The following is a 13914-nucleotide window of genomic DNA, read 5'->3' on the forward strand; positions in this document are numbered from 1 at the left end:
AAATAAAATTAAACCATATATTAGTCCCGAAATGACCTAGATTGTGTCGAGTGGACGTTAAACCCCATTTCTCTCTCTCTCTTTTCTCCTGGTCGTCAGGTTTCCTCCCACTGCTAACGACCCGTACGCTCAAGCGAATTATTGAAATAGAATTGAACCATCTCTCTCCAGACTAGTCCTGAAATGACCTAGTTTGTGTCGAGTCAGTCGAGTGGACTTAAACCCCATTTCTCTCTCTCTCTCTCTCTCTCTCTCTCTCCAGACTAGTCCTGAAATGACCTAGTTTGTGTCGAGTCAGTCGAGTGGACTTAAACCCCATTGCTTTCTCTCTCCAGATTAGTCCTAGTTACTTTATTCAGATTAGCCCTTCATGTACATTGTAGGCCTATTTACACATCTACCTCAAAAGTTTATTGCTCACATGTTTGTGACCATGAATAGAATGAAATTTATTACCCAACTATAAAATGTTATTATCACTCTTCTAAGTTGTAGTAATAATAACCTGACATGTATTTATATTTCATATAATTGTAGGATATATATTATATACAATGAACATAATAACAGCCCGTCGGTGAATAGATAAAAATGACAATTATTTCAAACAGTTGATTTATTCACATAGACATTTCATTCCCAGAATACAGTTTACTCTGTACTGTATACCTCTATGACAGATGACGGCATCTTCAATATGTAAGCTTATTTTATCCAAATTTTAGAAAAATCTAAATGTGTAGGTCCATACTTGATTAAATCAACATTTTTTTCATTATGTCAAGCCTGAAAGTAAGGCACTAGTCGCAGGTATAAATTCAGACTTTAACGTCCTACTGTTCTGCTCCAATGCTGGGCTAATGAAGATGGGTATACGCCATTTAACAGTGTGCTATGAGGGAAATTTTGCCCAGGCAGCGGCACTATCACCTACTCTTATATCGAATTCTAACTGCCAAGGGATCTTTTACGTGCATTCCAATGTATACACGGGACCTCGGGTTTTTGTCTCATCCGAAATACTCGACAGCTGTCCCTGTCAGGCCCTCCGTCCTGCATCACTGACAAGGGGGAACCACACCGGAAAATCTTGATGAACTTTCTCGACCAATGCAGGGATCGAACACCCGACCTCCAGGCTAGCGAGCCAGCGTTTTACCACACTATTTATGGAATAACAATTACTTATTTATTAACATGCAACGTTTCGACGATGATATTCGTATTGTTTTATTTGTATAATAATTGGGGTGACTCGATGTACATTTGATTCTTGTGTTTTATTTGTATTATCATTGGGGTGACTCGATGTACATTTGATACCTGTGTTTTATTTGTATTATCATTGGGGTGACTCGATGTACATTTGATACCTGTGTTTTATTTCTATTAAAATTGTCTTCTCTTGTTTTTGTTTTTTTCAGGGTTAGGCGATCATTCAGATAGTGGTGATAATGAAGAACTAAGTGTAGTAATGCCTCGTCCTGGCAGTACTAGTAGTGATTGGAATGATATTCAGGGGTCTCACGAGCCCCCTCCAATTCCTGTTAATGATGGCTGTTTCATAGCCAACTCTCCGTCTGTCACCAGTATCGGACGAGAAAATCATTACCATGGAGGTAAGTCTCAATCAATCTTTCTTTACACCCCATCATACAGTTTTAGGGGTGATGATTTTCCGCGATCATTCTTTCTTCACACCCCTTCATACAGTTTTAGGGGTGATGATTTTCAACGATCATGGAAAGAACGTGGAAAATGCGGAATCTGGCATTGGAAACAACATTTACAACCTGAAATTGAAAATTGCGAAAAAGATTATTTTTCCAAAAATCTATAATTGTGATAAAAAAATACACTTATTGCCGACCAACGTTTTTTTCCTTTTTTTCTATTTTCGTAAATCCCCCCCAAAAAACACTGAATTTTGTTGCTTGATAGTAAATAATTTCATTTTCCGTTACCTATACTTTGAGGAGCCAATATTTATTTCAGGTGTTCATGAACAAATTAAATCATATATCAGTTAATACTTACATGTATAACATATGTCTTTAATGCTATATGAAACCCAAACAGTTAATTATTCATGGTTAGATAATATTGGAATTATTCAAAATATGAGGTGTTCAAAATGTACATCCGTTACCGTGGAATTGCCCTGAAGTGAATAATATAAATTATTGCTACATTCAGGGCCTAGTAGTATCAAAATAGATATTATTATAGAAAACAGAAAGATCTATATCATGAAATGGAAAAAAAAAAGGAATTTACAATGTACTGAATTTCCCATTTTGTGAAACAGAAAATCATCACCCCTACAGTTTTTGATGGTCTGGAATCACATCCCTCCATCCACCTGTATCATCATCGTAAACATACAGTATATGAACTTTGTGTCTTGTTGTAGACTTTTTTTTCCAGATCTTTTGAACAATCATTCCTGAAAAATGAAATGCCATGTATTTTTGTTGTAGCTTACAGGTCAATACTCTTTTCTGCCAAAGCCCCTTTATTTTATAGTCTGCCGAAGACCCTTTATATTATTTTATGCATCTACTTTTGTTGACAAAATTTTTTTTTTCTCAGAAACTGTCGCTCTACAATGCTCAGTGACATCATCATCATAATCATCATCATTGTTCAGCCTTATTGACTTCATCTATATTATTTATTTCAAATAATCATCAACATCTTTATAGTATGATCTTAAAGATGGGTTCCCAGAAAAGTATTTATCGGGTGGTTATTTCCAATAAAAGTATGGTCATTTTGGTATATATGGAAAGTAGAGATATCCAATCTTACTAGAAAAATACTGGATTCCCCAAAAAACACTCATGGAGCGTATACAGGACGAAAATGTAAGGCTTCCCCAAATCAACAGCCCGACGATTAGGAATTTCTGCACGTGTGATGTCAAAGGTCACACGACGCGAACATTGAGTGCTTGATGTACAAGTTGATAAACTTTATGAAGAGTTAGACGTACAACACTTTCTGAGATAAAAATGACGGAAAAAGATGCGGGTAGTGGATAATCCGAGAATTTAATTAGGATTTGATATTTGTAATAAATAGTAAGCGATTAAAGACAACATCGTCTTATGTATGCAATGAATTCTCCTCTGACTTCCAAGAGAGGTAATTCACGTGACGTAAAAATGACCTGGTTTGATCAAATTTTTATAGCAGGACATTCCTTTGCAATTACAATGTTTGAGAAGGATTTGAAGCATAATTATGACAAATTAATTAGTTTGAATATGTTTTTAGTCCATATATACCATTAAATCCCCCAGTTGGTACGCGGGAACCCATCTTTAAATGTTAGAATATAGAATCTTTTTTTGATGTCATTACATGTTTTGACAGTGGATATGTTTCCATCTCTCGTAATTTCTCGTGAGAATTCTGCTTTAAATAGTTTTCAGTGAAATTAACTATCAGAAAAATGTAGCTTTTCCTGAATAATTGAAAATTTAATCTCATAACGACATTACATTGCATTGCTATAGCGTTTGCATTATTAGTTCTCATTATAACTTTGCAGAATATAAACTTTTAAAAGGTTTCCTACTTAAAAAAAATATAAAATCCCCAACAATATTCCAGGCTAACAGTTAAAGATAATAAAAAGCATATCAATAGGGAGGAGTCACGATGGTCAAGTTAAATCCATGAATCCTTTGAAGAGGCATTAATTATGTAAGAGTTAATTCTGCCTATTGCAGATACATGTATTTCTTTTGCTCTCAAATGTTATGAATCCCCGGTTGAACGTGACAAGGAGTAGGGTCGCCTGTCCAACCTCGTGGGTTTTCTCCGGGTCCTCCGGTTTCCTCCCACTGCTAAAGACCCCTATGCGCAAGCGAATTATTGAAATAAAGTTCAACCATATGTTAGTCCCGAAATGACCTAGTTTGTGTCGAGTGGATGTTAAACCCCATTTCTCTCTCTCTCTCTCTCTCTCTCTCTCTCTCTCAAATGTTATATAAATTATTATCAAAGACATTTATTAACATGACAAGTCTCTAATCAACTCTCTGGACCATTGAATGGCAGAGATTTAATTGGATTGAAACTTGATCTATTTTTGAACTATTATAGAAAGACTGTACAGCTCTATATTTAAATCTTACATGAAATGTATCTTTAACATATATTATGACCATCTAAAATCGTTAATAATATTATTAAAAGCATTTACTTGTTAACCATCCATGTTACTTTCTCATGGTGCGGATAAAATAACTTCTCCATTTCTCAAATATCTAGAAAATAACAGTAGTAGTAGTATAAGGACTTCTTCAAGATGTAGGCAAGAATAGCCAGATTGCTAAAATTTATCAGAATCGAAACTGTTGCTGGTAGATCTTCAGACGAAACAGTCACGACTGTGAGGATGTATTAAGCATCAATATTGATATTGGTAAATTGATTCTATTTCTATCCGGTTCTTGTCAACGTTTCAAGTGGAATCAATTCAACATACATTGGATTGTTGGGAAATGCTGACATACGGTAAATAATCTTTGTCCATGAATGAAGAAGTAAGAGAGAGGGAGAGAGAAATGGGGTTTAACATCCACTCGACACAAATTAGGTCATGCTTTAATTGTCCCCCGCCTTTCGAAGAAAGCAGGGGACTATTAAAATGGGTTCGTCCGTCTGTCTGTCTGTCCGTCTGTCTGTCCGTCTGTCCGTCCATCTGTCTGTCCGTCTGTCTGTCCGTCCGTCTGTCTGTCCGTCACACTTTTTGGGACACAATAACTCTCTTCCTAATTGAGCTAGAATGTTCAAACTTGGTGTATGTGTTTATTAGGTCAATGCCTTGATGGAGTTCGAAGATGAGCATTTTCCGCTTAGGGTAAGCAGAGATAAGCAATTTGATTGGTTGATGCTTTGGGACACGATAACTCTCTTCCTAATTGGGCTAGAATGTTCAAACTTGGTGTATGTGTTGATTAGGTCAATGCCTTGATGGAGTTCGAAGATGAGCATTTTCCGCTTAGGGTAAGCAGAGATAAGCAATTTGATTGGTTGATGCTTTGGGACAAGATAACTTTTAATTGAGCTAGAATGTTCAAACTTGGTGTATGTGTTTATTAGGTCAATGCCTTGATGGAGTTCGAAGATGAGCATTTTCCGCTTAGGGTAAGCAGAGATAAGCAATTTCATTGGTTGATACTTTGGGGCACGATAACTCTCTTCCTAATTGAGCTAGAATGTTCAAACTTGGTGTATGTGTTGATTAGGTCAATGCCTTGATGGAGTTCGAAGATGAGCATTTTCCGCTTAGGGTAAGCAGAGATAAGCAATTTGATTGGTTGATGCTTTGGGACACGATAACTTTAGTTCTAATTAAGTGAGATTGATGAAACTTGGTGTATAGATTTATTATATGAATACCTTAACTAAGTTCGATAATGAACATTTTTTGCTGAGGGTAAGCAGAGTGATAAGCAATTTGATTGGTAGAAACTTTGGAACACAATAACTCTCCTTCTAATTGAGGTAGAATGTTCAAACTTGGCATAGGTGTCTATTAGGTGAATGTTTAAACTTGATGTATATGTAGATGTTCATTAGGTGAATGTCTTGACTGAGTTCAATAATTAACATTTCGAGCTGAAGCTAAGCAGAGCTAATCGATTTCATTTGTCGATGGTTTGGGACAAGATAATCTTGATTCTATCTGATAGAGAGTGATGAAACTTAGTGAAAAAAATAAATGTGCGATTAATTTATATGTGTCATCTATTTATTTTGCAATTTCGGCGGGGGACATCAGCCTCGCTGTTGGCTTGTTTTATTTAAATAATTTGCTTGCAGGTAGGAACCTTTAGCATTGGGGGGAAACCGGAGGACCAAGAGAAAACCCACGGGGATGGACAGGCGACCCTACTCTTTGTCACGTACAACCGTGGAATCGAAATGACGCCATTTAACTCGATGACCTGCCTTATGATACAACATGCACACGCTAAACATTCGTTCGGCCATCTCCCCCCGCCCCCCCACTGTGAACGAGTAAGAACAGCTTCGTGGTACATTAATGTATGATATGGTAGGTGGGAACCAAAAATACGTCAGTAAAAAAGGCTGTTTGCTAACTTGGGGGCCCCGTGTTAAATACATGTCTAAATGGGTCGAAATATCGAGGTCCTTTCTTCGCATTGGCATGCATGTAAAAGAACCCTTGCCAATTGGAATTTGGAAATATGAATAGGCATAGCGCTCGCTGTCTGGTCAGAATTTTCTGTCTTCATTAGGATGTTAAAGCCCATTTCATTTCGTTATGGCATATGTAGGTCACGTACAGTATTTTTAATGATACATTTAATTACAAGTCAGAAAATGGCTAAATCTATTTGTTAAGGCCAGCTCAATTTTCGTCAAGGTCGTTGAGATGGAAATAAGGTTATGGCACATGATTGTTGGCGAGATTGTCAGTTAGGGTTAGGGAAAGTACTGGAGCTAGGTCAAGGGTTAGGTTTGGGATTAGCGCTAGCCCTGTTTACATCTTGTGACCTTTGACCAAACTTGAAGTTGGCCGTCAGAAAATGTAACCTGGAAATAACCTGAAGCATAGTTACCTCCCTTTTTCCCTGTAACTGTCACAAAATGAATAAAACAGTTTTAGAACAAATGGTGTGACATTATATATTACATATGTCTGTCATTGTTTTTTAAGTCGAGCGATCGCTCTCGAGCGCCTGTCGTGCACCTGAATGTCAAGCGAGGGGAGATTTTTCTACCTCCCCATAAAATTAAAAAACATTTCCCATACACACAACTAATCACTCTCCTTAATTTCTAAATCACTCTTATTATCGAAACTGGGAGAGCTTTTTCTACCTCCCCATACATGTAAAATTAAAAATCATTTCCCATACACACAACTAATCACTCTCCTTAATTTCTAAATCTCTCTTATTATCGAAACTGGGAGAGCTTTTTTAGGGGAGCGATTTTTTTCAATTTGTTGATTAAGGGGAGCCTTTTTCGTCTCTCCTGTAAAATACAAACAACGACAACTGCAAAGTTACTATTGATACAAGATGGCAAATTCTTCAGGCCAATCGAAAGGCGTTGATCTCCTGATGAAAAACGATGGCCATGTACTTTATATTGTATATGTATATGAAAATAGCTATTAATAAAGATATCTTTTCAAAAATGCAATAAACATGTCAAGCCTGGCAATACTTCACCTCTCTCTGACAATATCAGACTTGTATTCAGGATTTGGCAGGAACGATTCGAGTCTTGGCATTTTGTCTGTGTTTCTATTGATAATTTTAAAATCTGAGATAAATTCAAATACATGTAGACTTGTTACCACTAGCAATGATCTGGCCTCTTCTTCTAACATATCTATATCAAGGTTTTTGATGTACAATTAGCTAACTGTTTGTCTGCTGGTTAAGTTCATAAAGAAATCAATTAGAAATGATATTTATTTTGATAACGGCCGGTGAATGTAGTTACAGCATTAATTACAAGATATGGATGATTTTTAACCACCAACAAGAAAAGTAACGCGTTTTCAAATGGAGTCAAAACTGGATTCCAATCTTTCACTTTTTATGACGTCATCTGTATTGCGGCATTTAACACATGTATACCCACCCAGAGCTTAGTGATGGGTCTAACCCATTATCGTAATTAACATTTTCCGGAAAGTAGGAATTGATTTTGGAAATTTAATTAAGGAAACTAATCCAAAGCATCAGTGGATTCAACAGGATTAAGAAGGCCCATCAAAAGGTTTACACTAACACTTATAAATGACACTCAGGTGTTCGACCCCTGCATTGGCCGAGAAAGTTCATCCAGATTTTCCAGCATGGTTGCCCCTTGTCAGTGATGCAGGACGGAGGGCCTGACAAGGACAGCTCTCTAGTCGTTCGAGTGGTACGAAAAAACAAGGTCCCGTGTACACATTGGTGTGTACGTAAAAGATCCCTTGACAGTTGGAATTTGATATAAGAGTAGGCCGTAATGCAGCTGCCCGGGCAAAATTTCCCTAATAGCACACTGTATGGCGTATGCCCGTCTTCATTAGCCCTGTCAGAGCAGAACAGTAGGATGTTAAACCCCATTTCATGTCATTTCATTTCATTATAAATGGCACTGGCTTGTTCATATCACTTTACTGAATGGAATTGAACCTTTTTTGGACCTGATATTCCTTTTAAAGTTCAGCTGTCACAATATTTATAAATTGTAGATGACCAGGGATTCAAAATTCCTCAATGATGATCAGTTTCTTTCTAATAATCAGACATTTTGTCAGGTGTAACCACAATTGTTAGTTCCAGGTTCCATTCAAACTTTCTCTTTATTCCTTCCTCTTATCTCACAGTAACTTAAATATATCAGGTTAAATAGAGATAATAACCCGTATATCACAGTTGTTGGCTGTATATCTTACAGTAAGTTTAATAGAGATAATAACCCATATATCACAGTTGTTGGCTGTATATCTTACAGTAAGGTATATAGAGTTAATAACCCGTATATCACAGTTGTTGTCTGTATATCTCACAGTAAGTTAAATAGAGAAAATAACCTTTATATCACTGCTGTATATTAAAGATACATTATGGGAGATTAGATAAAGAGCTGGCAATTCTCACCATAATAGTTAAAAACTAGATAATGTAAAGGGAATTTGCTGAAAATTTCAGTGAAATTGATCCACTCTGTACCTGAGAATTTAGCGATTGAATTTTCGGTCTAAAAAACATAGTCTCGATTATCCATTTCATGATTAAATCTTGAATGAAAGTTGAGCAGCAGATCAGATACAAATCCAGTGAAAATCAGACCTATAAGATGGCATCAAGAGTTGATTATGGTCTGGATAGGTTAATTAATGTTATTAATAATTTAGATAACATTTCAGACTTAAAATAAGACCTGGAATCCGCTGATTTAGCTCTTGCATAATGTATGTTTAATTGGTAGAAAATCGGGTCTGGTTTATACAGATCATTCTCTATAATAACGACCATAATCCTTCCAACAGTCTGTTGACCATACTGGTGTTCACCTTCCAACAGTCTGTTGACCATACTGGTGTTCACCTTTCAACACCACTAAATATATGGATTAATGAAGTTCCGTATATACTAGTAGCGACTGTGACATACTATTGAGATTTATATCTATATAGGCTTATTAAAGGAGCTAAATCGCTAACATTTGGGACCTAGAAATTCACAAAAGTGGGTCGCAACGCATATAATACTGTAATATGAATGTATATAAACTGATTTACATTTAATGGTTTCCGTTTTTACTCCAATTTCAAATCAGTTATGTTCGGCGAAATAAGTCAGCAATCTCAATCGAGTGCAAATTTCTAGCGTCTAGTTATTCTAGTCTACATAACTCCATTTGATTTGGTGCAATGTGTCTAGCCTCGTCCCTCGAGTCTCTCAATACAACTGGGGCTGAAGCGCATTATGGTACACGATTCGTGTACCAATTTAAAAAAATTATTTTATTATACGTCCACATTCATAATGTGAACGTATTATGCCGTCGCCCCTGTCTGTGTGTGTGTGTGTGTGTATGTATGTATGTATGTGTGTGTGTGTGTGTGTGTGTGTGTGTGTGTCTGTGGTTCGCCTACAGGGCGCAATTCTTCATGGATTTTCTTCAAACTTGGTATACTTATTCCTTATACCCCAAGGAAGATCCCTATTGTTTTTGGTGCATGCCCGATCCCCAGGGGCAGAGTCACGCCCATTTCTTATATTTGTTTGTTTGTCGTCTATAGGCCGCATTTCTTAACGCATCATCTCGAAACTTTGCATACTTATTCTTTGTACCCTAAGGAACATCCGAATCGTTTGGGGTGCATGCCTAGCCCCCATGGGCAGAGCCACACCCATTTCCTTTTTGTGTGTCTGTGTGTTGCCTTCAGGCCAAAATTCTTAATCGATCGTCTTGAAAAATTTTCATATGAATTCCTTATACCCTAAGGATGATCCCTATTGTTTTTGGTGCATGCCCGACCCCCAGTGGCAGAGCCACGCCCATTTCTTGTATTCATTGTTTGTCATCTACAGACCGCATTTCTTAACGTATCACATTGAAACTTTGCATACTTACTCCTTCTATCCTAAGGAACATCCCTATTGTTTGTGGTGAATGCCCAGCCCCCAGGGACAGAGCCACACCCATTTTCTTTTTGTGTGTCTGTATGTCACTTACATCCTGCAATGCTTAATCGATGATCTCGAAAAACTTTTTTATACCTATACGTTATACCCTAAGGATGACCTCTATTTTTTTGGTGATTGCCCAACCCCCAGGGGCAGAGCCACACCCATTTTGTTCTTTGTGTCTCTGTGAGTTGCCTACAGGCCACAATTCTTAATGGATTGTCTTTGAACTTGGGATATGTTTCCTTATAGCCTAAGGACGACAATTGCATGTCACAACCCCCAGGGGCAGAGCCACGCCCAATTTTTATGTTTATCGTTTACAGGCCGGAATTCTGAATGGATCAACTTGGTATTTGGCATATGTATTCCTTATAGCCTAAGGGCATCAACTATTGATTTTGGTGAATGCCCCGACGCCCAGGGGCAGAGCAACGCCCAATTTTTGGCTTTAACGCCCAAAGGCCACAATTCTGAATGGATTATCTTGGAACTTGGTATACTTATTCCTTATACCCTAAGGACGGCAACTATTGATGTTGTCATTTCAATAACAGGATGGTACCTATTTATATTGTTTCCATATCCAACCCCCATGGGCAGAGCCACGCCCAGTTTTTGTATTTGTGGTCTACAGGCTGCAATTCTGAATGGATCATCTTGGAATTTTGCATATTTATTCCTTAAACCATAAAGACAGCAACTATTTATTTTGATGCTTGCCCCGACCTCGTAGGGCAGTGTCACGCCCACTTTATTGTTAGTATTTTGTCTGTAAATTTGGCAAAACAAACCCGACGCCTAGCCTTCTTGGCCTCTGATCATATTACAGCCATTTCATATTTCATTCTCTTCATTTTAAAAAGTACCATATCAATCAAAACTGGAATGTGGACGTATATTGCAGCGTTAGCGATGCTCTTGTCTTAAATATCGGATATCAGAAGCTCAATGTTGATTTAAATTGACCAATAATTCGTGTTTTCGATGTCGAAGATTTTGGAGGATTTTGAGTTACGGACTTAGGTCCTTTAAATGTTAAGATGGGTTATTTGAGAAGGAGAAATTTTAAGGGTGTGATTTATTTTGTATTTGGTGATGAAATTGATGATTAATGATTGTTTTATTTATATATTTTAGAGAAATTAGCTTCATTGACTTTGTCATTCATATTATTGTTTCATTTCAGTCTGTGCAGGACATTAATAAAACCCATTTCCTTTAATTTTAAACAAGGAAGTTATATAACAATATAATGTTTTTGTAGTTTAAGACCGACTGTGGAAGATTAGTTTGTTAAGCCTCATTAATGATAGTTATTATTATTATAATGGAATAAGGAGAGCCACATTGCTGGCCAAAAAGGCTCATCTTGTTTTTCTGGTGTGGTTTCCCCCTTGTCAGTGGTGCAGGACAGAGGGTCTGGCGAGGGACAACATATACATTGTAGTCGTTGGGATGAGACGAAAAACAGAGGACTTGTGTACACATTGCCGCATACATGTACGTAAAAGAAACCTTGGCATAGCGCCAATTCCGGGGCAAAATTTCCCTCATAGCTCACTTTATGGCATTATGCCTGTCTTAAATAGCCCAGGGGGATTTGGATGACCGAATGGTTAGCATGTCGTGTGCACGCCGCATCATAAGGTCTGTCATTGAGTCAACTGGCGGGGTTTCGATTCCCTGGTTGTACGTGACAAGGAGTAGGGTCGCCTGTCCAACCTTGTGGGCTTTCTCCGTGACCTCCAGTTTCCTCCCACTGCTAAAGATCCCTACGCGCAAGTAAATTATTGAAATGAAATTGAACCATATTAGTCCCAAAATGACCTAGTTTGTGTCGAGTGGACATTAAACATCTCTCTCTCTCCCTCTGTCTCTCTCTAGCATTAGATGAAATATAGAAAATATATTACCAGTTTTGAGATGACAGTCAATGATAAGACTATTTATACACGAGTCTCACTGATTTCTATCCTTGATTCATTATAAAATATAACATGTATAAATACTGAATCGTGATAAACATACTTGCGCAATACGTACTGTGACAGGTGTTACAACAAATTCAAATATTGATATACAGATAGTTTTAGATAAAGGTTGGATGTAAGTGTTTTGTCCGTGAGATGAATGTTAAAGGTAGGTCTATTCCATTCATCATGACCTTTTATTATCTTACTTGTAACAAAATTCATTCATCAAAATATTTAACGTGGTCAGGCACATGTATTTCACAGGTTTGTGTGTAAATGAAAATGGGTGTGTGTTCAGATAGCGAACAACGTGGAATAATAATGTATAGATCTTTTTAAGTGTACATGTATACTGTGTGCTTGATGGGGGGAGATTGACCAGATGTGTTTTGTTGATCGGAATAAGTTCATTTGAAGATTAACGGATTAATTCTTTTTAAAGAGGGGGGGGGGGCGAATGGTTAGCTCGTGCCTGCTCTATCGTAAGGTCTGTCATTGGTTTCGATAGCCCGGTTGTACGTGTCGCCTGTCCAACTTTGTGGGTTTTCTCCGGGACCTCCGGTTTCCTCCCACTGCTAAAGACCCCTACGAGCAAGCAAATTATTGAAATAAAATTGAACAATATGTTTGTCCTGAAATGACCAAGTTTGTGTTGAGTGGACGTTAAACCTCATTTCTCCCCCCCCCCCCTCTCTCTCTCTGTTCAATAGAAGGGTCCCCAATAAAGGCACTGAGTCCCCTCAATGTTAAATTCGTACATCCTCGACTTCCAATTATTTATATATTGATTTTATAAATGATGCGATAAATCGGACGAAAGTAAAGCTAACATTTAGATGCTTCCATCACGACCATTTTCTTTATTTGATTTGGTAGTGGATAATGTTAATCAATCGTTATAATCGATAGCGTTATATACAGTATTAACTTGTTACACACTTCACTAATTGTAAAAGGCTGGATGTCGCAAAACTATCATAATCTCATAAATCGAGCTAATTTGAAAACATCCTTGATGTATAAAGGCCAACTGAAGAGATGAAAATACTTCAACTTTCGGTGAACAACACGAACGTTTGATTGATTGATCATCTTTTACTTAATGGGAGTCTTGAGCTGTAAGTAATTAGTGGTTTTAAAGAGACGTTGTCACTTTCACTGACATGATAAAAATGTAATTTTTTTAAACTTATCTTTAAAACAATTACATTTTTATCATAAGTTCTGACTCACTAACATAAAAGAAATGTAATTGTTTTAAAAATAAGTTCTGACCGTCACTAAGATGATAAAAATGTAATTATACTAACATAATAAAAATGTAATTGTTTTAAAGATACATTGTCACTTTCAATGTAATTAAAGATCATTGTCAATTCAACTAACAAAATAAAAATGTAATTGTTTTAAAGAGACATTCTCACTTTTACTAACTAAGATGATAAAAACTGTAATTGATTTAAAGATAAGTTCTGACTTTCACTAACATGATAAACATGTAATTGATTTAAAGATAAGTTCTGACTTTTACTAACATAATAAACATTTAATTGTTTCAAAGATAAGTTCTGACTGTCACTAACATGATAAAAATGTAATTGTTTTTAATAAAATATCAATAATTTAAATATTTGTAATTTAGTCCAATCCAATTCCATTTTAGTTCTTACTATCATGAATGATCTGTGTTCCATGTGACGTTATCGATGGTAAGAGAACCGTATCGGTATTAAATTCCATATTAACGACAAAAA

At 36.8% G+C, this 13914-nt stretch overlaps 1 protein-coding gene and 1 long non-coding RNA gene across 5 annotated transcripts in view; one reads left to right on the plus strand and one right to left on the minus strand.

Moving 5' to 3' along the window:
• The window catches only part of LOC126825503 (oxysterol-binding protein-related protein 8), a 92026-nt gene that overhangs the window by 9107 nt on the left and 69005 nt on the right, over positions 1-13914 (plus strand). For all 3 annotated transcript variants that reach the window (XM_050555141.2, XM_050555136.2, XM_050555137.1), the window contains one exon: positions 1425-1619. In XM_050555141.2, the coding sequence (XP_050411098.1) occupies positions 1425-1619 (195 nt within the window). The remainder of the gene's footprint in view (positions 1-1424; positions 1620-13914) is intronic.
• Positions 1614-12228, minus strand: LOC126825547 (uncharacterized). 2 transcript variants are annotated; one of them, XR_007682049.2, is made up of 3 exons: positions 12101-12228; positions 2326-2446; positions 1614-1793 (listed from the first exon to the last, which is right to left on the minus strand). It is a non-coding gene; the product is annotated as an uncharacterized LOC126825547 (long non-coding RNA). The 2 variants fall into 2 exon arrangements; XR_007682050.2 differs by lacking the exon at positions 12101-12228 and adding an exon at positions 4214-4298.

This window comes from Patella vulgata, chromosome 6 (assembly GCF_932274485.2).
Source record: "Patella vulgata chromosome 6, xgPatVulg1.2, whole genome shotgun sequence".
Lineage (NCBI taxonomy): Eukaryota > Metazoa > Mollusca > Gastropoda > Patellidae > Patella > Patella vulgata.